Source organism: Sinohyriopsis cumingii, chromosome 2, assembly GCF_028554795.1.
Source record: "Sinohyriopsis cumingii isolate HCF-2022 chromosome 2, ASM2855479v2, whole genome shotgun sequence".
NCBI classification, from domain to species: domain Eukaryota; kingdom Metazoa; phylum Mollusca; class Bivalvia; order Unionida; family Unionidae; genus Sinohyriopsis; species Sinohyriopsis cumingii.
In genome coordinates, this window is record NC_142962.1 from 74095935 (window position 1) to 74123597 (window position 27663).

General features: G+C 37.0%; 1 protein-coding gene across 1 annotated transcript in view; it reads left to right on the plus strand.

Annotated features, from left to right (window-relative positions):
• LOC149805182 (uncharacterized) overlaps nt 1-27663 on the plus strand; it is a 106905-nt gene that overhangs the window by 59330 nt on the left and 19912 nt on the right. Inside the window, exons 14-19 of the mRNA XM_089948139.1 lie at nt 3346-3449; nt 7526-7601; nt 18496-18584; nt 18813-19070; nt 21357-21446; nt 22874-23172. Of these exons, the coding sequence (XP_089804265.1) occupies nt 3346-3449; nt 7526-7601; nt 18496-18584; nt 18813-19070; nt 21357-21446; nt 22874-23172 (916 nt within the window). The remainder of the gene's footprint in view (nt 1-3345; nt 3450-7525; nt 7602-18495; nt 18585-18812; nt 19071-21356; nt 21447-22873; nt 23173-27663) is intronic.

Below are 27663 nucleotides of genomic sequence, written 5' to 3' on the forward strand. Positions count from 1 at the left end.
AGGCTGCTCCCTTGGAAAAACTGAAGGGGTGGTATGCATGGGGAAGACTGTTCAGGGTGTTCCCATGTTCTGGAATATTCTGGTTCACCCTGATGGGAGAACAAATTTTTGTCAGATGGTCAGGGTATTTTCCTCTGAAAAAGTACCAGCTATGCAATTAGCAGCAGGTAAGTATTATATCATGATTAGTTTCACCCCTACAAAGCAAAAATACATCTTAAACTGGGAAGAGATATAAAAAAAAAATTGACTAACTTAAACAATTACTCTTCAGCTAACCTCACGAATTTTGGCCAACTTGGTACAGAACATCCTGGCATAAAGGTTGTTCAATTTTCCTCAAATGATTTACTAAAAGTAGAAAAACTTGAAATGACTCAGTGCTCAGCAGAATGTGACAAAAATTTGACAACAAGCATTCTGGCATTTAGGGTTTTCAGTTTTATGAAATTGATTCAAATCCACCATTAAGTATGACAACCATTACAGAGAAAAGAAAACCTTGAAGAAACATTTCTGAAAACCTCGAAACACAAGTTGACAAAAAAAATTCAGAAAGCATTATGGCATGATAGGCTTTAAAGTTTTCACAAACGATGACATCAGATATGGTTTGTTGTTACATGTGCTACAAATAAAAAATTTCTAAACAATTTGTTCCCAAAATCAAGTTCAGCAGAATATGCCTGAATATATTAGCTGTTAGCTTGTTACTAAAATTGGAAAAAACTTGACTTTTTTTTTATAAAAGATACAGAAAAACCCACTTTTAACTTTAATCAAATTTTTACAGAATGTGTCATAGCTTGTATGCCTTTCACTTTAATACAATGATGATTTTCTGTTATTAAATTTGGCTGCTATTACAAAAAGTAAAAAACACAATACACTTACACAACTTTAGCTAATGATCTTGGCTGAACAGAGCTTGATCAGGTTTGATACAAAATGCTGGCTGGCATAGAGACCTTTCAGTATTGGATAGATGATGCTGATATGGATGAAGATAAAAACACTAGAGAACCTTAAAACACTTGTTTTGATAGCAACAGCATTAATAAAAAATAATTAAACAGAAGCATTCTGATTACCCAGATTCATGCTTGTCTACTCTTGCATTTGGCTGTTAGGCAGATGTCAGCCCATGAGTAATCTCTGACTCACTTGAATCTCTTATATTTAAGGTTAATGGTTTTTTTAAACTTTTGAACTCATGTTAATGGTAGGTGTGAGATTTGGATTTTCTATTTAGCTTTATAAATTTTTCAGTCATATCGCTACAATGTCTGCAGTTTGGCCATTTATAGTGATGTCTAGCACTGAGGCATCATGCTGCAGACATGTAGCATCCTGTCACACCCAGTTACATTATCCTGACACCAGGCTGATCAGTCCTAGCTCTAACCTCTTAATGCTAAGAGCCAAGCGAGGCAGCTGTTAGTACCATTTTTTATAAGTTTTTGGTATGACTCAGCTGGGGTTTGAACCAACATCTGAGGTGGATGCTCTAACCACTAAGCCACTGGAATGGTCCATTAGTGGGAAGCAAGATGTATTGGTCACTTTTCTGGTGGAGGTATAAACAGGTTTTGGTTTTTCTGCAATGCTTTGATCATGGTATCAACTTGCAGGTTTGAATCTCACATTCGGCCAATGTGGGTATGTGAGAAAGCTTGCCAGTAGCTTCTCATGGGTCAGTGATTCATTCCGGGGTTTTCCCTGGTTCTTCATCCACCATTTATACTGGCTGTCTTGTGTAGCCTATCTTGTGCTGAAAAATGGTGCTAAACCCTACAACAACAACAACAACAACAAAATCAACTTCTGGGAATTGCCCTTTTTGTGTTTTTGGTAAAGTGAAGATGAAAAGAGCTTTGGTGAATTGCAGTGCAGTTAAGTGAGACTAAGAGTAATACATTACACATAATGCTATAGTAATGTGTTTCAGTTACTTGTCTGTGTCACTGATGTAAGCAAGATGGAAAAGATTTCATGTGGATTTCTAAATACAGATATCAGCTGATTGCAATGAAACAGCTTCTACCAAGGATGACCTCAGCGCTTGCATTCTCATTGTATCATAAGTATTGATGTGCTTATGGTGTGAAGATACATATCTCAAATGTATTGACACCATTAACAAGATCTTACCTTGCTTAAAGTGTTCTCTTGAAAATAATGTATTGTGAAATATAAATAAAAAGATATAAATTAATTTGCATGGAAAATTTTCAAAGCTAATTTTGACTCTTGTATGTTATCCCTAAATTATTAGAATTATCAGAATTGTGAAAAGAAATATTGAATTTGCAAGGAAACTTTTCGTTGATCTGTGAATATAAGTGACATTGGGACAGTTTTATTGGCTACCTGTTACATGAGCCAATACCTGCTGCTGTTTGGCCAAGTGGTCTAATGTGCTCACCATTCCGGATCACTACCATCTCACCTCTGTCTGCGTGGGTTCGAGTCTCAGGCCCGGCAATGTGGGTATGTGAGAAAGCCTGCAGTAGCTTCTCGTGGGTCGGTGGTTCTTCCCGGAGTTTTCCAGGGTTCTTCTCCAACATGATGCTGCTACTGGCAAATCTAGGTCAACATATTTATATCAATTTAGAAGGGTTTATACTCCTAACAATTTTTTTGCAATTTTTATTTTTATATTTTGGAACTTTTAATAGCCAGGTTTGTGATGACATACCATTAAACTATATCCACTGACAGTGGAAGACGTTCTTGTCAAGTATATCTAATTCCACCCTGTGAGACAGAAGTGTATTTTAATAGGTATAGAAATTTTCTGCCAGAGCATCTGTGCCCACAATGTTTCTTTGTTAAAGTATTTGAAAGTCATATCTTCTGTAATTGTATTCAGCTGTAACTTTTGTAGAATATTACTGTAACTTTAAAGTGTTTACCCTGATAATGTTAGATTGTGTCTTGCCTATGTCAGCAGGGAAGATGCCATGTTCTGCAGAACACATTAGTACCAGCTCTAGCTTCTGAACTGATTTGCTCATGTCTCTTAGATCTAACTGTAATCATGCGTATTTGCTAATCAGACCAGTTTAACCAGTGTAGGTCATTTTGTTATTTATATAGTCAGTTCCACATAATGATGAAGTGTTTTGGTGTTGTATGGAACAGGAACTCAGTTATCTTACTTTGTGCCAAGTCAATTGAAGTCAAGTGCTTTAGCCAAGGACACACTACACTAGCTGATGCAGGCTGATCTGATAGTAGGATTTGAACCCACATCCTTTAAGTCATGAATCCTTCACACAAACCATTAATTAGCTGTGGCTCCTTAATGAATGGCATTTTCACTCTGCCTCCTGATTCTTTCAGTGCAGTGTTACCAAGACCTGGCCTGCTGTGCAGCTGTCAAGGGCAATGGAAGCAATGTAGAATATGCCTTGCATCTCCTATACCTAGCCAAAGGCAATATTCAGGTAACCATTTTAGTGACCTACTTTTATCTCTTTATTCTTTTTTTAAAGTTTGTTTTTTAATTCTTCATAAGACCAGCACTAAAAGCAAGATTCTTACATCACTGAACAGATACTTACATTTCATTGCCTAATAGTAGAGCTGGACAATTTTTGACCTAATTGTTATTTTGCCATTTCAAGCAGTTGGGGCATCTTGACCTGGTCTTGATTATCTGTCCATACATCAGTTTGACCATTCTGAGAAGCTTGTTAGCAAGATTGATTTAAACCACTCAGTATAAATGAATGAAATTGTGATAACTTATAGATGGCTTGAAAAGATTTCCAGGCTTTTTTTTTCTACATCCCCCATAAGGCATTCTGCTCGTGTATTATGATGTCCACCAGGCTGTTAGTTTCATTTCTGTACAGTAACAGTCGTCCACCATGTACAGTTACCACCCTTTATGGTTCCCTGTCCAAGCTAAATATTCCCTCATCCAATTATTAATTAGTAACTTAAGGCCCAGAAAAATTGAAAAGAACATAAATACAGTCTTATTCTTTAGTTATTGCCAACATACAAAACACCTTTCTCTTTTTCCTGTGTTTCTTTTGCTCATTTTGAAGGAGTTTTTGCCTCATTCAGCAGATGGTGCTTCTCTTCATTGTTTGGATAAGTATTTCCTGCCATTCTTTGGTTCCCAGTAGTCTTATTTTTGGTATAAAAATTTTCTCTCAGAATAACATCGCAGTATGTAGGTAAATGCTGACACAGGAAGGCCCAATCATATACACACATCACCTGTCTGTTGTGCACTGGTTGTACATTCACTTACAGATGTCCGATATACTAAGGACAGATCAGGTATGGAACAGGAAGTTGCCGTACTTAGAAGGAAATGCCTTACTACTTCATCATGACATGACAACTCCATTCAATCCTTTGAGCAGCCTAAATCCAGTTTTGGTTTAAGGAAGTTGACTCCCACTGTGGAAAAGAAATGAGTGAGCCCCAAGAAGCCATTGATTCCTTATGCTTAGTTCAATGTTGGCAAAGGATACATTCTTGTCCCCTCACAAGGTACAAAAAGTATCTGAGAGTGAGTCATGTCTTTCCAGCAGTGAGGAGCAGTACCCTCTCAAGACATACTTCTGGTGACCGATGTAAGCAAATCACACTTTCCTGCAGACAGGAAGGAGCAGCATTCTCACTCGGATGGATCTGAGGCATGTGCATCTGTCAGTTCTTTGTCATGAGCACCTTCAAACATCTAGAAACTGGGCTTGATTGACAGCATGAGGACAGATGCAGGTCGATACCCACTATCCCCTGCACCCAGGTCTGTGTTACTGTCTAGAATAGTCCAAAATGCCTATAGATGCTCACAAATCTGTTAATTCAGAACAGTATTCTTCACCACCCATTATATTCTTATTTAATCCCCAATAGGATTTTTTTTTTGCACCCCCGCCTCACCTACCTTGTTATTGGTATTGAGTCTTCTTCCCCCACCCCTTGGCATCATGACTGTCCCTGACTTGATTTCAAGGTATGATGGATGTGAAAGGTTGGGGATTTGCTCAGTCACCACCAGTCTTGTTCAAAAAAATGAACCACAAAGACTGTCAAAAATGGATCAGTGATCTTATTTGCCTAGAACTGCTACTACTAATAGAATCCTTCATTTTCATCATTGCATGATAGGAAAATTTGTCTTGAATGTCAGAATCTTGCATAATACATGAGGATGTGCAGCATGTCTGCAGTAAACCACACTTAAGCGTAAAGAGGGATGTTTTCTCACATTTCTGAATGAAAAATGATGGTCAGAGTAAACTGACATATTGTGAATAAGATGTAATTTTCAAACAGGAAAACATAACTTAAAAATTCCCATAGCTTATGATAGAATGTAGAAATAATTCAGTATAAGCTTTCAGTGACATTTAAACATTTATAGCCGTTAAAAAACAGCAGTTGGGAATAGCTGTGTTTAAGGCAATATGTTACATTCAGATTGTGTGCCTGGAACCTCCTCAGATAGGCAGACTCAGAGGAGGTCACTCATAGAGTCTGGAATTTCCTGGGTAAAAGGAATATTTTGGTGGACATTCTATCCAGATAAGGCTCCACAGTTCTCACAGAATGGTCTCTGCAAAAATCAGTAGCAAAGACACGTTTTCAGCTGTGAGAGAGATCATTACTGGAATCTTTCACTATGGGACTGAACAACAAGCTCCCTTTTGTCTTCCAGTGCCAGATCAGAGAGTCTGGGCAATGGAAAATTTTAGTCTGAAGTGGAACTGTTTGTATGCTTACACCTTCCAACATTTAAAAATGATTCCACAAGTTTTACACCAGGTCAGGATCCCAGCTTGTCCTGATGACCACTTGTGACCACAACAGTCTGGTTCAGTGATCTACTCCACCTGTTGGTAAACCAGTCCAGGTGATTTCCACAGTGAATGTGTGAACTGTTGCTACTGTTAAGGGCTAAAGAGCAGCCTCTTCTAACACACTCAAGTTAGACCCTTGTCTTTCTGATTTTTTCAGGTATTTTGAGTTGCAATGACCAGTGTAGTGCTTATAGATGGAAACCTTATATTATTTGGGTGTTATAAAAAACACACAGGTGAAGCTTCCTTCAAGAAACTTACTTTTAAGACAGTCTTCCTCCTCTCCTTAGCATCAGCAAGGACAGTGAGTCAAATTCATGCCATGTGAGTGGAACAGGATTGTTTACAGTTCAGTGGTAACTGTTTGTTTCTTCTTTGTAAGCCTGTGTTCCTGGCTAAGAATTATCTACCTTCAGTAGCTCCACTTCCAACTGAGATCCCCAGTCTAAGTCATAACAGTGCTGGAGATTATCAAATAGGCACCTTTGCCCAGTTAAGGCCCAAAGAATTTGTTGGCTTCCGCTAAGGAGAAAAGGAAGGGTTGAAATTTTCTCTTCCTGACTGTGTTTCCTCAATATTTTGATGGCATCCATTTCCATGTGAACTAACCTATGAAGAGAGCTTACCAATCCCTCATCATGAGGGACATTTCTTTCATACGAATTAAAGCCTATGAACTTAGGGCTGTTTCTTTGTTTTGGACTTGCTTGAATCACTCCTCTTTGGATGATGTTTTGAAAGCAGCCTACTGGCAGTCTCTTTTACCTATGATCTTTGGTGCACCAGCACAGATGCATTTACTTGTTATGTCCACATGTGACAGCACAGCATATGACCAAGCCATCTGCAAGTTTACAGTGGTGGACTCATCTGTCATAATGGTTATGTGCATTATTTCTTTATGCCAGTTTTGTTGGTGGCCTTCAGCCTCCCTCCTAACTGCAAATTCAGAAATACAATTATAGCATTTAAGTAATACATTACTGCTTTAAAAAGGAATGGAGAAACTATTTTAATTATGTAATACTTACCACTACTATTAGAAAGATTCCCTCCTTCGACCCCATTGATGTCCTGTTAGTCCATTTCAGAAGAGGATGGTTTTCCGTATGTTGGCTCTGACAGAGGGATGAGACTAGTTTGGACTGGGGACTTAGTGTTGTGAAAATTGTAAGCAGTGTACCATATTAGTAACAGGCAAGTATTGCATTATTAAAATTAGTTTTCCCTCCAAAGAACTATATATTTCAGTCAATCAAAGGACTGCAATGAAGACTTGATTGTACTTGTTGTCTATTTTAATGTTAAGCCTATGTTTAAAGGATGGCAATATATTTCACTTCAGTGGTAAGCAATGCAGTTGTAGCAGGTAAGTATTATGTAATTAAAATTAGTTCCCCCCCTCCAACGCATTTTTCAATCAAACTGTATAGAGGACTGTAATCAGGACTTCAGTTCTTTTAATCTAATTTACTGTTTAGAGCATGGCAAGATATATCAATTTTCTGTTGGTTTGTTCCTTGTTAAAGTTAAATTTTAAACTGTGGTTAAGGTTTTCAAAGTCAATTACAATATTGGTGGTTAGCAGGCCTGATGTGGGGAAAAAACCCTTGTTAATGTTAAACTTAATTTTATACAATGTGATAATGTTGTCAGCTATTTCTTGATTGATTAACCTCACAAAATCATCTTTTCAGGATGCCATGTGTAATCTTATGGAGGAACCTGTCCGTCTTCCTGCTAACCATCATCTTCTTAACTACATTTATCAAGGTAATTCAGTTATAATTTTCATCTGGACAGGCTTATTTATTCACTAATTATATTATATGCAGGGTTTTATTGCTCAAAATTACATTCAGTGATTGTTTTTAATTCTATTACAAATTTTATATGCACATTTGCCTGTTGTACATAAGGCATGAATATAAATATGTGAAACCTTGATCACAGAAGTCAGTTACTCTGTAGATTCCATTGCATTTTGTGTCCTCAAAACTGTATCAGTGGTCTACATTTCTCCTTCAGATACATTCCCCAACGACATTATGTTAGGACTATTAGCCTGCTGCCTAATAAATCCAGCCCTACTAAAAGATGAAAATTGTCTTTCTGTCTATCTCATATAAAGGGCAATAACTCTTGCCCAATACCACCCCTTGCCACTGTCAGGTGTTGCTAGTAGCTTTGCTGCTGTACTGATAACATTGTACATGTTACCTCCAGCAATCCAAGCTATTTTAGTGTTCAAATTGGACCATCCAACTTTTATTTTGGATTTATTGTGTGGGACAATTCTTCTGCAGGTTGTATATGTTTACAATTTCTGTCAAATTTGAATGACTTTGACACATTTATGGACTTCTGTTTAAGACTATGTTACACCACACTATTGTTGACTGTGTTGTCATTAGCAAGTTAGCATGACACTATTTTCACTTACTCTGTTAGTAACAGAGATGGTATTAGCGAGTTTTTAACATGCTGCATTGCTAATTTATACTTTGTTTTCTCTTGTGTCAATTCAGTATAAATGTCAGCTAAATGCATGTAAGTTCAGGTCATTGCCTAGAAGGCATCTAAACGCAACACTAATTTTGATTACTCTGTTATTACTCGGGTGATATTAGCAAATTAATAACATGCTGATTTACTAATTTATGCTTTGTTTTCTCTTAGTCAATTCAACAGAAATGTCAACTAAATGCATGAAATGCAAAATTTCAGAGCAAAGAAGTCAACCATGGCTTTTTTATGTACTAAGTATACATCATCTATGACACACAGCTAATGTTATACATGGACATAGGAAGGATCGGGATTCAGTATTAGTGAATTAGTAACATGGTGAATTACTAATTTGTGCTTTGTTTTCTCCTATGTTGTTTCAGGAAAAATGTCAACTAAATCCATTTAATGCAAAGTTCGAAGCAATAGTCCATCCAGCATCAAAGGAAAGGAAAGACAGAATAAGTCGAGGAAGACAACGTTGATTTCCTCAGTATATATACAGTAACAACCTTAAGTTTATCGCTTACAAGTCTGATTCAAGAGTGTCTTCCCAATTTTAGGCAGCCCAGTCCAGGCGTGGCCTTCGGGCCTGTTAAAGTCAGGATGCATGGGGAATTTCAAGATCCATTGGATCCATTTCAGGGAACATCCTTGGCATCTAGCTGTTACCATCCATCCATCATGATGGACCTTTTGAGAAAATGGTGCAGCCAACTAGGATTTATAGTGATCTTCGTGACAGTCTTTCCATTTAGCCAATCCATGGGCAACATAACCTTATTATGATGAAGATTTTAGTGAGAAATCCATCTGTCCAGCCAAGCCCTTGGAACATCTGGTACTGGTGATAGCAATCCAGCTTGGCCTGCATGTGGACTTTGTGATCAGTCTGGCCAGTTAGGATATATGGGGATCTAGTGACAGATCTGTCCATTTAGCTGTATCATTGGTGACATGCCCTTACTATGAAGGAAATTTCAGTGATAAATCTCCGTCCAACCAGGCCCTCGGTGCAGCCAGTACTCGCGATAGCCAGACCATAACGTCAACACCCATGCCGTCCATATGCCAGACATATCAGCTGGCTGTTCCTACTTTTATATGTTACTACTTATCCACATGGGAGAGTTAGTGATATTTTCAAACAGGATGGAATCTAGTCATTAATGCCACCTGATTTGGCTTATCCAGAGCTGCAGGTTGAAACAGGTCAGGACTTGACACAGTGAGTGTGACAAAGCTCCAATAAATCAGCCATACCCAGAGCTGACCAAGGAATGGACTGAAGTTAGCCTTAAGGCTACAGTTGCGGATATTTATAGGGTTTTGTCAACTTAAGAATGTCCTCCTCCTCAAACCACTACTCAAGGCTATAAAATTAAAGTATCAGTAGATTTTGTTCTGGAGGAAAGGATGCCATCCTTTCAGTTCCTTCTCAAGTTGGCTGAAATTAAGGAGATCAATGATCGCCTGTCGGGTAAAATTGCAGAAGGGGGAGGAAAGGCTTTCTTTTCAGGAAGTCATGTTCCAACAATGTTCTCATCTCACTGGTACAACATTCAGATGCCTTCACTACAGGTCTCCCAGCCCTTGATACAAATAGGAAAAGAAAATAGAAACAGCTCACATGCACACTCACTGTTTTAAAGTGGACAAAAATGTGTTCCATGTCCAAGCTTGTCCATAACATAGTCACTATCTCATTAGGGTTAGAATTAAAGGCCAATGCTTTTTCAACTTCGACCAGCTTCAGACTGACTCGTGATACATATCTGTGGTCCATGACACTCAGGCATCTTCCTACTCTGACTTTATTGATGACCCCATGGATGGCGGTCGTTACTCTTTGGAGGAAAAGTAAGGAGGCAGGCTGGTCAAGAACTGTCCCTCCAACTCACCGCTCAACCCACACAGGCATGAGGAAACAGTCTGCCCACGCCATTGCAGAGTGATAAGTGAACTTGGGACAAGGCATATTTTCAGTCGATGTGCAATATAAATCCAAGCCCAGTGCCAGGAGACAAGTGTAAGCAAGCTAGGTGGCAACCGTACAGAGGCTGCATGAAACCAAGTTTGTCCACCTACAAGCCTCCTAACTCTAGTCATAGACCTACTCTCCCCACTGCCTGCAGACAGCATACCTGTGGATGGCTGCCTCATTCAGTTTCAGGCTCACTGAATCTCCCTACTCCCTCAGACCAATTGAGTGATCCAGTTCAGTTCAGAGTTATTTAAGACTTAATTTATCCTATCCCTTCCCCTTTCATCCTCTCCCCTCTTCACAGGCATGCCATCATATTGGGAGAAGGATGCCTTTCAGCAACAGGAGATATGGTTACTCATTAAAAAACAGGCTGTGGCAGTTGTGCTAAGTCCACAATCTCGGGGGTTTTATTCAAGTTTGTTTCTTATTCAGAAGGCAAATGGCAAGTTTAGGCCAATCAACCCGAGTCACCTCAACGAATTCATTTCACCATTAAAATTCAAGATGGAGACTGTGAGATAAATTCATCTCTCCATCCAACAGAATGACTATGCTGTCAGTCTTAATATGACCGACATTTGTCTTCACATTCCTTTCTACCCCACATCATGCAATTTCTCTAGTTTGCTTACTGCGATACAGTTTATCAGTTCAAAGTCCTCCCCTATGGTCTCAACATCATCCCTTGGGTTTTTGCCAAGGTTATAGATTGTGTCATCACCCAGTTCAAATCAACTTTATCTGCAACAACAGAAGCATATCTGGATGACACCCTCCAGAAACATATAAGTTCTATTCTACTTCAAGGCAGAAATGATTTGTTTTCACTTTTTGATCACTTAGGCTTTCTAGTGACCTTGGCTTTCTAGTGACCTTGGAAGAATATGACCTCCATCCATTCCAACTTTTTACCCATCTGGGTATGGAGTTTATCACCAACCTGAATTTGGAATGGCCTCCGCGTGTTTGCTTAATTAGTATCATCAAACTTGCTGTGATAGACATTTTGAAAACCTTGTTGCTGCACCTTCAGAATTGATACTGATATCATCATCGGGTTTTTAACAAAAGATTTCTTATGATATCTAGTTGAACCTGTTATGAATATTGATTTAATTTATATTTGATTTAATTTAATTGTTTGTTTTTTTTTTTTTAAAAAAATTATTTTATTAAATGTTATAGTAATGTAATTTTGTTACTGGAATTTGACATTTTCCAGAAATTAGTTTGACCTGACTGTTTTGTCATAAACACCTAGAAATAGAACTTTGTATCTTTATGTTGACCTAATTCCTGACCTTGATTGAGAATCAAGTAAACATTTTTTTTATTATTCATTCGTAATGTGGGATTGATACGAGTGAAACCGAGGCTGACTTGGATTACGTGATGTTGAGCTTCTATCTGTTTCTAGAAAGTGATCATATGACCCTCATATGGGTATCTATTTTGCGTCTTACTTAGACTGTAAAATCATTTTCTTGAAATGAGCCAGCCAGTTGGGATTTTACCTTTAACACTGAATTTTTTTTTCTGTAGTGACCTGTTTAAGTTATCTTTTAATTTTTCTTCAGATTATTTGGATTCTAAGAGATTAATTCTTTTCCCTGGAAAATATATTTAAATGCTCATACAGAATTCTTGGACAAGACATTTATTGAAATTTTATTTGGAATTCAAACACCGGATTATTTCCTGTGGTTCAACAAAGAACTGCTGACACTTCATTCTTATACAGACTTAAGTATACATCATCGCCTTCCATTTTGGATTTTCGTTGGGGACTTAAACTTAAATTCAATAGAACATTTTATTACAAGGACTAATAATTTATAATTCTTTTATTTTGGATTTGATTATTTTTCATTTTTACCTTGTTTTTCTAGGGAAATAAATGTCTTCACTCTTGTTGCGATTATTAAGGACCTAAATGTAATAATAATGATAATGATGCCCTGCAGACACCCAGTATGGCTGCCACTATGAACATAATGAAACATAATGAAACTCTTGTCATTAATTCACCTGAATGGTTGGTAATATTGGCATGGGGGTTTCAGAGTCTTCTTATGGTGGCTAGTTTTATCCTAATGATTGTTAATAATATCACTTGTGGGATTTTTTTTGACAGGTGTGTTCGGAAATAAAATGCAGCCATCTGGATTTCATTAAAAGAGCACATGATGTACCGAACAATTAGCACCCACAATCAGTATTTATCATCTACAAAGAGGTTTACTACCAATAGAACAATAACTATGTTTAAACCTTGGTATATAATGCCACAGGGATAAGGGGTTTGTTTTGTTGCACAATGCCAATGAATTTTACTAATCCATACCAACTCTCTGATATATTGTTTAATGATATAAAGCAGGGATCATGGTTTCTGATCAAAGCCATAACTGTCACACCTGTTTGAAGTGGTTTCGTGTGTAACAATGTCTACACTGACAACCAATCATGTTTTTGTTAGCCAATCAAGCTATTAAAATATAAAATATAAATAAAATACCCATCACTATCAAAAGTTTATATACTGGATAGCTGTCGTTGTGAAACATAATATTGGTAGTACTGTAATAATTCTGATGGATAAGTTTATCATACGTTATGCAACAAGCGAGGAGGCACTGCCTAGTTCATGGAGGGACTCTCCCTTGCCAATATTATCTCCAAAGAGGCCAGTAGGCCGTTCACAGAAGCGACATCAAATGAATGATTCTGAGGATGCATCACAAAAAGAACCGCCTACGAAAAAAGCTGCTCTTGATGATGAGTCTGATTATCTTGAACCCGAGAGTGCTCGACCCGGTTCTGTACGTGGTCACTATAAACATTATATATTAAAGCAAAAGCAGGATATCATTAACAATGCAAAATGTCTGGGAATTAGACCTACAGCAGAAAAATTCAAGATTCCAAAATCCACGGTGAATACCTGGATGAAAATTGACTTTTCTGCCGATCTGAACTTGAACGGACATCTGCCTGAGTGTGGATGACCCATTTCATATGGACAAGCTGTGGATGGTGGACAAAGAAGGAACAAAAAGCATTTGATTCATACAACTGGAGCGGAGAAGAGACACATTACTGTCGTTTTAGCCGTTGCAGGTTCTGGCCACGCATTACCCCCAATGATTATTTTCAAGGGAAAGAGACATCTAGATCTGAAGGCACCAAAAGGGTGGATTATCGCAGTTCAAGAGAAAGCATGGATGGATGAAACACTATTGCTGCAATGGATTGAAGAAATTTATTTGCCATTTACCAGAAGAGAGCGATCACCATTAGTTATGGACTCATTCCGGGCTCACATCACTGATGATGTGAAGAAACAGTTGCGGCGCGGAAATGTTGTGCCAGCAATAATACCAGGAGGCTGCACATCCAAATGGCAACCTTTTGATGCGAGCATCAATAAACCTGTCACGAGCTACCTCCTCCGCAGCTGGACAGAATACATCGGGGATGCTACGAATGCATTTAAATCATCTAATGAAAGCAGCAATGGACGGATCAAGACAGCCAGCAAACAGACTATTGGACTGGGTTGTAAATGCCATGGACACATTGAAGGAAAAGCGCACAATGATAATGAAATTTTTCAAGTTGTGCGTCATCAGTGTCAATCTGAGTGGAAGTGAAAACGCGCTGATCAGAAATGACAAACAATTAAACAATATGGATGATGATAGTGATACAAAATTTGAGGGCTTTTTGCCCGAGGACCTAAACAAGGCTATGGATAAGCTACTTGATCAGCCAGTGTGGGTATGTGAGAAAGCTTGCCAGTAGCTTCTCGTGGGTCGGTGGTTCTTCGCGGGGTTTTCCAGGGTTCTTCCTCCACCAATTATACTGGCCACCATGTATAGCCTATCTTGTGCTGAAAAATGGCGTTAAACTCTACAACAACAACAACAACAACTTGATATTGAATAATATATTTAAATATATTACAGCATTAAATCATATTTCTTTTAATTCTTTGATATTGCTATTTATTGTGTATGGCTTAATATAACAGTGTTTATCTGCCTATTTGGGTCCCCGAGTGGCCGAATGGTCTCTAAAGCGCTTTCCGTTACGGATCACTGCCATCTCACCTCTGTCTGCGTGGGTTCGAGTCTAGGATTCAGCCAATGTGGGTATGTGAGAAAGCTTGCCAGTAGCTTCTCGTGGGTCGGTGGTTCTTCACGGGTTCTTCCTCCACCATTAATACTGGCCGCCATGCATAGCCTATCGTGTGCTGAAAAATGGCGTTAAACCCCACAACAACAAGAACAAATCTATCTATCAGTCTATCTGCATGCATGCATACATAAGTATATATACATATATGATTAAAAAATTTAAATTATATTAGTTCATGGAAGCTCATGATCACAATAAATAATTGGCTACCAAATGAAGCAAACTTTGTATCAGTTAAATTAACGGTATGCATGCTGTTTCTTTTACATTAAAACAATGCAGCAGATCTTCCTAGATTGTGTTCGAAAACAAATTGTAGAAAAAATTATAGCGGAGCAACATCTGAAAACTTACAAGGCATTTAAATATTATGTTTCAAAAATAAATTGGTGTCTGAAAACATTCGGTAAATACGGTACTAATGGAGGTAACCTTGTGGCTCTTTTTTTATGCATCCCATAATGTTCATGCTGAGTAGATCTTGGATTTGATAAAAGAATTAGCTTTACATCAGAAGTTTCACTTTGTATTTTAAGGATCCTATCCGTGATTTTGTCTGTTTAGCATCCCCTTGGGGGGGTATGAGGTTCTCTGGTAGCCAAGTTGTTCAAGGCGCTCAAATTTAGAGATTGCTCACACTTCTGTCCATATGAGTTTGTGTCTCTGTTTGAATGTGGATATACAAGAAAGCTTGCCAGGAGCTTTTCATGGGTCAGTGTTTCTTCCCAATCTGATTAAAATCAGATTTCCACTGTCCTACGTGAAGATCTGAAAATGACTGCTTAAGGGTCAAGTTCTGGTGACCTTTGAATTAACCAATGGAAATGCAGCTTTCAAAAGTCTGAAAGTGAATCAAATCTTTGGTACACATTTATGTTATTCATCCACACAACTTGGTCTCCAAAGGTGAAGATATAAGACTTCATCTGATTGGTTGATAAAAGTGTAGCAATTATGGTTATAACATGTTACCAGAACATGACCCCTAAGTGGTCGCTGTCAGATCTTTTTGTATAATAGTGATCTGTGTTTAATCAAAATGTTTTTCTTCCCATGGTCTTCTTGGGTACTTCTTCAACCAAATATACTGGTCAAACATACTAGTTGTGTGCTGAAAAATTTCATTAACCCCCCCCCCCCCCCAAAAAAAAACAAACCAAAGCAGACTTTTGGAAGATATCTAACTTAATGGTCAAGACTGTGCCTATATTGCTATTAAAACACATACACACACACACACACAAATACACTGGACAGAGCACAGATCCAATGCAAGATTGACCTGTGAAGGGTTTGTTTGCTGGTTATAACAGCACTTGTAAACAATTATTGGTTATGTCATGTCATATCAAGGAGCCCTTGAAGCACATTTCCCTAGGATATACAAAGGCATGCCTATGTGTTTATGAAACCCATAACCAGTTGGGCAAATCAGATGCTCAATCCACTGTGCTATCATAGTGAATGAACCATTCTGTGTCCATTTCTTGATTATGAATTGAGCAGAACATGAAGTCAGTCCCAGATGTGCTGGGTCTTGATTTTTATTTGTAAACTGGAATACCACATGAGAAAATCCTATAACAGAACTTAATGATATGGTGCCCTAGTGCTTCCTTTGTGGAGGTACCACCATCAGTCATGATGAGAACTAATTTGTTAATGGTGGCTGTCAGAAGTTAAAGACATTGATTATGGGTTTCATTCTTAAAATTTTCTGCAAGACGTGAGCAAGTTGTTAATTGTTCTTTTCCATATGGTGTTTCTAGACAAAAGGCAGAAACAGGATATGTCTGTCTTCAAACATTTTGTCTTTGTGCGGATGAAGTTTCTTAATCTTGTTTGTCTCCCCTCAAAATGAATTATTAGATCAAAGAGTTTATAGTTCTACAACTCTTGGATGTTCCATTACAATTCCATGTAGTGAACATGTTGAACACAATGGACTATTGTTGAGCCCAAATGGAAGCACACAAAAAAAGCTAATAACATCTCAGTAACCAAACAAAGGAAACTTGAAGAACAAGGGATGAATGGGAATATGAAAATAAAAATCAGTACAGTCAATGCAGTCAGTACGGTGAATTCATTTTTCCTCATGGACTGCCTGATTGACATGGATGACTCTATTTTGACTCTGAGCTTCGCTAAATGAGCTTTGATTTTTATCACAGGTGGCAACATTCCATTTTTGTTTGGCAGCAGCAAACAGAGAAGTAAAAGCCAGAGAGTCAAGTCTGTGGTAATCTCCACTGCCAGATTTATATTTCCTTCTCCAGCAAGAAAATCTTTTTGGGATTGGCTGGAACATCCATCATGGAAAGAGAAGCTGAAGTGACAAAAGAAATCTTTAGATCCTACCAAGTCTGTTGCAGTGAAGTTGTCTGGCACGTTCTGGAATATGAATGGCAGGATCAGGAGAGATTGGACTTTTTCTCTACATTGCTAGAAGATTTCCTTTGCTGGGATAAGGTGGTGGTTGTGAGAACTGCTGCTATAAGTGACTTAATTGTTGATTGGACTTTACTTGCTTCTCTTCTTTTGCAGCAGTCATTTCCCATGATGGGACTTTGACTGCTGCTAACAGAAAGAGGAAGAGCAAGTTGTGCAGCCAGCTTCCTCATGTCTTTGATGGAGCCTCCAGACAATAAGGGAAGAGACTAATGCTACTGTATGGTGCAGTTTTTACTCAATGTTGAATGAAGAAAGGCATTCTTCCCCAAGATTTCACTTTAGCTGTTCAAACTGCATGGTCATTTTATTCATTCTGTTCAAGCCTGTAAAAGACCAACAATACAAAGTTCAGACGAGAAGAGATTGCCACTACATTTCCACTAGTTTTGATGTCACTTGGAATACCCAAGAATAAACCTTCTTAAAATAGGGAGTAGCTAAATAGTAGTAAGGTGTCTTTGTCAACATTTGTAACATCTTTATGATGCAGTAGTGAATATGGCCTGTACCATCTGGTGGAAATGGAAGCTAGAAGTTGCCTATACAAAAAGGTTTTACATTTTCAAGGATCCTGTATTATCTCCAATATGCAATCAATGGTTTCCTGATCTTGAGCAACAGTTGTCTCTGCTTCTAAATTACATCCTTATAACTGTTGCCCGGATTCTTTCCTATCATAATGTGCAGATACTGCAGGGAATAGAGGGATAACACTTCATGTATTGTGTGTATCTTTATTGACCTTGGTTCTCTTACATTTTGTGCATTTAGTTGCCATTGTGCTCTGCAACAACATTGATAAAGTGACTAAGTAATTAGAGTAAATTGGTGACAATTTATTTAAAGTTGGAAAAGAGTGCACCAGAGATCTAACAAGTGAAATCGGCATGATGTAGGTAGCAGTGAAGCATTTTAAATATTAAGACAAGAAATGGCATGGTTGGAAAATAACCTTGCACTGAATTAAATAGATGAACAAAACACAAGGATAATTAGAAAATGATTCATTAGAAACTTAAAGATGATTTTTTTAAAATTGGATAAGTTGACTAACATTGAGAATGGTTGGATAGGAAAATTCAGAAAAGTAAAATGGCTCTTCAGAAGATGGGAGGAACTAACCTATTCCGACTAAAAGCTGAAATGTGATAAATCTTGAGTATAAAAGAAGCCAGCTAGCAGAAACAGTGAGTTAGTGATAACAGTCTTGCAAGAGTTCTTTCCCTTGGATACTATTTCTTAATGTCTATTTTTACATGATCAAAAGTGTCCTTTCTAGACCATTGTTTGGTACCAAAGTGACTTCAAGGCAAGAAGATGCAATTGTATGAAGATCTTCAGTTGCCTATTAACTCTTACACTTAACTAAAGGCCTACCAGGCTGTTTTATTGTTGTTGGCTGTTGTTAGCTTTTTTTTTCTTCATTTTACTTCCTTATTTGATTTTGAATGAGTATTTAGTTGTTGCTTGCACTATCTGAAAAGAAAAACAAGACGAAATACCCTTTGTCCATTTCAGAAAATGATTCTTGGAGTGCAGAGGAAATTGATAGATATCAACAAGCTATGTTTAATCATGACAAAGACTTCTTCATGATTTCAAAGGAGGTAAGACTCATGTTTACAATTACCAAAAAGTAGACTTACATGTAGAATCTTAGATGTCCTTATTAAGACATGCATAAAATTATTCCCTTATTTAGTAATTCAGTCAATCAGTCGTTAAGTTATATTGAGTGAGAAAGATTAAGTAAAGCAAAGATCAGAGTGAGAAAGAGCACAAGATGAAAAGATTTCTAGTGAATTTTTACTACATATAAGTGTACTTTTTTCTAGGTGGGAACAAAAACCACAAAACAGTGCATACAGTTTTACTACCTTTGGAAAAAGGTTAGTCCTGATGAGTACAAGCGCCTGAAGCGAATCAGAAGAAAACGGCGGCAAATGTACAACTTAAGGTCACAGCAGACAGAGACACAGGGTGAAGCAGAGCCCAATGTGGAACATGATGAGGAGGAGGAAGAGGAGGAGGAAGAAGAGAAGGAGGAATCTGACTCAGAGCCCAGTACAACTGGCACAGCTGATGACCAAAATGTATGTATCATCAATTAGCATGTCAGGTATACAAGAGTGCATATACTTCTCCCTCTAAAACTTGCTCACATTGGGGTAAAAAAAAAAAAAAGAAACATCAACAGAGAGAAATGGGGGTGGGGGTGGAGGTTTACTTGCCTTTTCACTTTTTTTGTTCTTCTCCCTTGACTTGAATTGATACATAATACAAAGCAGGTCTACTTGTATCTGATTGTAACAGTGCAACAGACTTATAGTCGGAGATGAAAGGACAGTCAACACTTAATTGGGTATTATGGAAGTGCTCTCTGGCATCATTGATTGCATTCATGATAATTACATAAAAACCAACTCAAAGATAAAACTGAAAAATTATTTTTTCTTGACAAGACCTATTTTATTGGTATTTATTAAATTGTTGCCATCAGTAGGCATTACCAACATATTAATTGACCAATATTTTGCTGTATATTGTTACATTGTGTAGATAATTTTCTTTTAAAGAAACTTTAATAAAAATAGATGACTTCTTATGTAAAGCTGTGAATTTTGTGATGTTGGTTCAGATTTCGGTGAACTAACCAATGTTTTTGACAATAAAAAAAAGTGGAAATTTCAAAGAATCAACTACCTTTGGTAATTCCTGGCCACCTTATCTATTCTTTATTGGAAGTCAGCATTCATGGTCTTATGGAAACTTTTATTATTTGTACAATCATTAAGAATATAATTAGTGATTTTTTCATTGTAAATCATGGTTACATTATGTTATTACGCTGCCAATGAATAATGATTATGATTACGATTAGAGCTTCTGAAATCGATATTACAATTACAGCTCATACTGTAATGGATTACAATTGATTATGTTTACAATCATAATAGCCCCATGCCTGTTGTTGTATCTGGGGATAACTGTATACATCACTTCCTTCTTTGAGCATTAGTCACTGGTCAGCTGATTGTGTGGTGATTGTTTAACACTATGAAGTCAAGTGCACATGTTGGTAGCCTTTATTTCGTTGTTGTTGTTTTATAAATAATTGCCCCATAATTTGAACAATGTTTGGCTGTGAAATTGACTTTGATAATTAGCATATACTTGATTGATAAAATCTTTAATCAACCACTCATTGTTTTGTACTTGGTTGCATATGCAGTTCAATGAGCAAACATATGTCAGCTGTTGTTTAAGCAATGATTGTACACAGAATGCACTGAAGACGCACAAACACTACTTAATGGATTGATTAATCATGGACCATTGATAATAAGATTAACACTTATGTATCATCATCTTTCACAAATAAACTAAGATCATAGTGCCGTGATTGACTAATGACACATCTGAAATGAACATTCAGAAATAGAAATGTTTAACAGCTTTATTCACATAAAGAAAGATGTAGTCATAAGACATTTTTTCCTAATGTTTACAACTCATCCTGCCAATTTATTAAATGAAACTTTTGTTCATTTTGGCACAAAACTTTACAAATTTGGTAAAATTGAAAAAAAATTAATAGCCACTTAAAATCCTCTTATATTCAGATTCATACATGATCACTTCTCCAAAATGATAATGAACCTTTTACACATTCTTTATACAGTGAAATAAATTATTTATATAAAAAAATGTGTGAAAAAAATAGTTATTTTAAAATATATCTCAGGAGCCGGGTTCAAGTCTCGGATTTGGCCAATGTGGGTATGTGATAAAGCTTGCCAGTAGCTTCTCGTGGGTCGGTGGTTCTTTCCGTGGTTTCCTCGGGGTTCTTCCTCCACTATTAATACTGGCCGCTGTGTATAGCCTATCATGTACTTAAAAATGACGTTAAACCCAGCAACAACAACAACAATCTCAGGAGCCACACATGTTAATTATACACGTATCTGAATTGCTATAATGAAGCATGTTATAGTGAGGTTTCAGTGTACTTTTTTATTGACATGCACTTCATGTGTGCTTTGACAGTATTTTCAGAACAATGGTTAAAATCTGGTTCTGTTTATTTATTGAGATTTATATTTTATAACTAATTGTAATAATAAGAATTGAACTTCATATGTACAGGATTCATGAAGTGTCGACGGTTTAAACTCAAAGGCTGTTCATGCGTTCTGGTCGTACATAATGGATTTTCATGTTTTATGACATCATAAATCCAGTAAAATTAGAAATTTATCATCTAAGCATATGCATTTCAACAATTTAAATAAATGTGCAAGGTATTATGAGATATAAAGTATCCATAATGTAACAAAATTTAAAAAAGAAAATTAATACAATATGTCGATCTTTTGTAGGAGAAAGATGAGGATATTTCTTCAGTTAGTTCTCAGTCTCCAAGTCCTGTGACACCTGTCTTTACCTGTGATTTTCAAGAGTGCAATTCTGTAAGTATTCATGTTTTTCTTGTGTAATATATCTTACTCGCATATTTTTTTAATATTTCTGTTTCACCGTGTAAATATTTGATGTATTATATAAAGTGATTAAAGACAGATTTTTAGTTTTGTAGATTACACTGCTGTCAAGCCTTTTTAGCTCACCTCTACAAAGCAGAGCTTAACTGTTCTACTACTGACATCAGCATCAATGTTCATACAGATAAAAGCATATAAATACAAACACACACACACACTGATTGTCAGCTGTTCTTAGTGGTTTCTCTCAGATACAAAATGTATTGGAAAGGATACCAGTTGTCAATCAATGACATCACAAGCTCAATTCCTTGGTAAACATGGAGCATTTAATGCAATAGCCACAAAATTAGTTTCTCAGTTGCCATTGAAGGAATAAGCAGTTTCAAAAACTGCAAGATATAATCAATAAGGATGAAACAAATTATCAGTGTTTAATGAAAATTGTAAGGCATACATGAAAACAGCATCAATATGACATCCAGTATAGCCACATATTTAAAATCTACTACTCATTCTGAATTTAGTCATATCAACATCAGGTTTTCAACAGAAGACTTCTTATGTCTGTCGAGTCCAAATGAAAATGGTATCTGACTGCAAATAATGGCTGCCATGGTGGCCATCTTAAAAATTGCCGCTTCTCCTTGATGGATGGTCATAACAATGTAGGGTTTTCACCAAAAGACAATCATATATAGATGAGGCATGTTACCAAAAAAAACTTAGTATGAGGTTAAAGTGATACAAAATTTATTCTTTGGACTCATGGTACATCATTCTGTATAGAAATAAATGTTTCCACCTTACATCCATGAGAACAGATTATGGGGTGGCATGCTAATAGACGGCAAATTTCCTTAAAACTCTACAACAAATTGGTTCATTGTAGTTCTCCACAACTCTCCATGAAGTGCTTATAAATGGCCCGTGTACTTTTTAACCTAACTGTACGTAATCATTATACTCATTTTGTGTTGAGGCTTGTATTTTTAACTGAACAACTGGTACATGTATCATGAACTTGAGCAAAATTTTACTTGCACCATAAATCGAATACCTAATGCTGCATTCAGTGAAAGAAACAGATCTGGTGACATTCATCTTGATGAGAAAACTTCAGCAACTTTCATTTATTCTCACAGTCACAAATTTGATATGCAGTAGGTTAAAACTCATTGAATACGTTATTCTGTACCAGTTACCAATAATGTATCATTATGCAAACTCAGGGACATGATATATATTAGTGTATCCATTTAAGGAATTTTGCACAAAAAAAGCTAATACATGTATAACATAGCATAACCTATGGATTAAGATGAGATGTGAAATATTAATAGCAGTTAAAGCCTTGTACAAATAGATTAATTGATGAAGTACCTATGATATTTCAGCAATTCGGTTCAAAGCAGGCATTGATGGTGCACATGCAGACTCATACCAGAGTGCAGGGAACTGTCTACTATGATAACCTCCATCAGTATCATAAGCAGGAGGTGCGCCCACAGCCACAGGCCCAGAGGGTGGTGGTCGGGGATCGATCGCAGGTCAATACAGGGTACACACACAGTAACAGCAATATCCATGCCACATCAACACATCTGCAAAAGCCACCAGCCACTCCACCTCATAAGAAATCACCTGCAAAAGAGGACCAAGGAGATGGTGTGTTCCCATGCAAGCTGTGTAGTAGGTAGGTCCTATCGACTTAGATATTACAGTTTCTAATCTGCTTCTGCTTGGAATGTTTTTATCATTAAGATGGCTGATAAGTTTGATATTTAGAGAGATCCATGCATACTAATGAGCTGATCTTGTGTCTGATAGGCTGAGCTTGTTACCACTCTGGAAGTAATATTTCAGAGTCAAATGTTTTGCTCTTTTGGTCATAGAGCAGAAGAGTTGATGGGGCAGTCTTTCATCCATCATCTATTAGCACAAGTTTGTTATCGCTACTCATTCTCAGCTGCTTGGAGGATTACTATGAAACTGTACACACATACCTTACATGCTCACTTATAGGTTGAGTCAAACTGCAATAAACAAAGGTCATGATCTACTGTAGCATAATGTGCCTGCAGACCAGGGTATATGTTGTTTGTTCTTCTGATTATCCTAACATGCTGCACAGACCTAAATCTGTTGGTGCATTGTGTGATGGCAGATCAGGGTTTGTTCAGTTTGCAGTTAAACTCGACTTGTAAGTGAATAAATTCAGTATTAATCCTATGCTCTAGTTGGTCCTAAATGAAAACTGTACCATTCAGACATCCTTTATGACTGCCATGGCAGCCATCTTTAAAATGTTATGGCTTCGTTTCCTGAACAGATAGTAATAGTCACTTGGGTTTTTCACAGGAAGTCTTCTTATGGTGTCTTATTGGGTTCTAAATGAAAATAATACAAATCTTAAATCAAATATGGCTGTCATAGCAACGATCTAAAAGATCTTGTTATCAACCACTCCTCCTGAATGAATGGTCAAATCTATAGGAGGTTTTCACATCTATTAAGGCTACGACAATGGCCATCTTGAAAATCAGGGGCCCCGAGTGGCCGAGTGGTCTAAAGTGCTGTCCGGTACGGATCACTGCCATCTCACCTCTGTCTGCATGGGTTCGAGTCTCAGATTCAGGCAATGTGGGTATGTGAGAAAGCTTGCCAGTAGCTTCAGTGGTCGGTGGTTCTTTCCGGGGTTTTCCCCAGGTTCTTCCTCCAACTTTAATACTGGCCGCCATGTATAGCCTATAGTATGCTGAAGAATGGCGTTAAACCGAACAACAACAACAAATCTTGAAAATCTTGTTAGCATTGGGTTTTCACTGAAAGCCTTTTTTTATGTCTGTTTGGTAGTAAATGAAAATGGTGCCAATCTCACATCCAATATGGCTGCCACAATTGTCCTCTGGAAAATGTTCTTATTGCTACTTCTCCTAGATGGCTTGTGATATTAGCATTGTGCTTTTACCAGAAGGCTTATGATGTCTGGTTGGTCCTAAATGGAAATGCTGCACATCTGATATCAGCATGGCTGCCATGGCAGCCATCTGGAAAATCTTTTTGATATTCCTCAAAAACAGTCATATTAGCTTGGGGGTTTTACCTGAAGACTTCTTTTTAATATCTTGTTAGTCATAACTTGAAATGGTGCAGATCTGAGATTCATTATTACCACCATGTTTACACTACTGTTAAATGGAAAGTATTTTGACATGGGAATTTCATCAGAAGAGTTCTTATAGTGTCAGATTGGTCCTAAATGAAAATGATGCAAATTAACCATTATTATGATTGCCATGGTGACAATCTTGAAAATATTGTTATCTCTACTCTATCAATATGGATGGCTATGGGGTTTCGGCAGTAGACCGCTTAAGATATCTAGTTTCCTAAATAACAATTGTGTCACTTATACATCCTATATTTCTGCCCTGATCTTGCTGTTGCTACTTTCCCTGAATGGATGGTTTTTACAAATATTCTGATGTCTGCTTTGTCCTAAAAAAACAACGGTGTCAGGCTTACATCCAGTATGTTCACCAGAGCAGCCAATTTGAAAATCTTGCCATTGCTTAAAAATCAGATGTTTCAACACTCAGCAGCTAAAAGGAAGAATTGATCTTATCTTGAATTAATGAAAAGTCACAGTCGAGATGGCATGTGCAACTTCCTTTCTTGTTGCAGGCCAGATAAGCGATTTTTAAAACCACACCCTATGGTGTAACAAAGCTAATAAAACCTGTTGTAGAGTATCAGTCTTTGAGAATTTTTTTTTTTATCAAACTTAGATTATATGCTTATATCATTAAGATCATTGTTCAGTAATGGGCATGATCCCCATATACTAATGAGATGATTTTGCATCTGATTGGCTGAGCTTTGTTACCTCTTTGCAGGCTTTCCTTAACAGGCAGGAGCTAGGTAATTTACCTGGCTACTTTTACTTTACACCCCACTTCTTTAAAAAAAAATCCTTATGTCATCAAGCTGTTGAATGGGATTATATATACATGGGTGAAAGTTCTTCATCTTCAGAATGTCTTCACAGGTCAATCTTACAAATCCGTTGGGGGGGAGGCGGTTGGCATAGGGTTAAAGTAGTTGAAACTATTTAATTGGGGTGGAAAAAAGTCAGTTCATAGGGATACTAAATTTTAAACTAATCATTTACTGTTGAGTGAGCAAACAGAAGTTTTCATGTTGTATTCAGTTCACTCAAGGCTCCTTGGATATCTTATTTCTGAATCACAAAGTTAATACTTCACTCTATAATTCAATGCCCTCAGTGGAAACCCAAGTATATTCATTATATTCCACTGTATTTGATTCCTACATTTGCCTCATAGGAATGATAGTGGATAGAGGACACTGAAGTATTTGAGACAACTAGGCCAATTCTATAAATCCATGTATATCCTGCTACCATTGTTTTCTCTGGTCCCCACCTTGCTTCATCGAAAGATTTTTAAAAAAAAATAATTTGTTGCATTATCTTGGCATAGTAGTAATTGTTCAGGATGATCAGAATTTTGCCCATGCTAAATTCGAAGACAATAAATGCATTTATCTTTTTCTTTCAAATTCAGTACTTACAAATGTAAAAATAGCTAAAAGAACTGCACATTTTCTCCTGAGTTGAAATTTCAAAGCATAACTATACTTTTTCCGACTGCTGGTCGTGTATGGAGGAAAATGCATTGTCTATTTCAGTAGCTTTATACAATGTGTATACGCAGACTGACTTTATACAATGACCGCTCCGGTGGCCTAGTGGTTAGAGCATCTGCTTCGGATGCGGGAGGTCGTGGGTTTGATCCCCAGCTGAGTCATTCAAAAGACTTACAAAAATGGTACTAACAGCTGCCTCGCTTGTCGCTCAGCATTAAGAAGTTAGTGTTAGGACTGGTCGGCCTGGTGTCAGGATAATGTGACTGGGTGGGACATCATGCTACCTGTCTGCGTCATGATGCCCCAGTGCTAGACATAACTATAAACTGCCTCATTGCAGAATTCTTAGTGATATTACTGAAATATTGTTAAAGCTACGTTAAAAGTCCAAATCACATCACACTTCATACAGTGTATGTATGTAGGCTGACATTGTACAATGTATATATGCAGACTGACTTTATACAATGTATATATGCAGATTGACTTTATAAAATGTATATATGCAGACTGACTTTATACAATGTAAATATGCAGACTGACTTTATACAATGTATGTATGCATACTGACTTTATATAATGTGTATATCCAGACTGATTTTATAAAATGTATATATGCAGACTGACTTTATACAATGTAAATATGCAAACTGACTTTATACAATGTATGTATGTAGACTGACTTTATACAATGTATGTATTTAGATTGACTTTATACAATGTATGTATGTAGACTGACTTCATACAATGTATATACGCAGACTGACTTTATACAATGTATATACGCAGACTGACTTTATACAGTGTATATATGCAGACTGACTTTTTACACTGTATATATATATGCTAACTGACTTTCATGGTGAGAACTAGAGAATGACTTTGAAACATGAAATGTAGTCAGCATGCAAAAGCAGTGCATGCTAACAGATTTAAGACTGAGAAAATGTTATTCATTGAATGAAAATGTAATTGTTTAATATCAGCTTTTTTAGAGTAACAATTGTGGTTATTTGTTAACTGAAAGAGACTTGTGAATTTAGGCAGCAAACAAAATACTTGATAGAACTATAGTCATGTTCGTGTTATATTAAATTTTGGTTCTAGTATATATATACGTTTCTTGAAATAATATGTAATGTATCAAACATTTCTATTTTTATTTTATGTTCAGCTCCTGAATTTTTACATATTACAGAATACTAATGGAAAGATTGTTTTTTTCTTCAAAATTTACAATGAGAAATTAATGTAAATGAATCAGTGGATATATGCATTATATTAAAGAAGCAAAAATTTGTTAAAATTACTTTTTTAGCTTGCTGGGGGCATTGCCCCATACCATCCCCCCACCACCACCACCACTACCAGAGTTTTGCTCTGTACCCCTAGCCTGCTTTTCATTATTGTGCATTTTCCAAACTTTCATAAATGTATGTAGAATGAAATTCCCACATATGAATGATGTGAACCATATTTTTTTATCTGCTTTTGATGGACTTCTAATATATGCTTA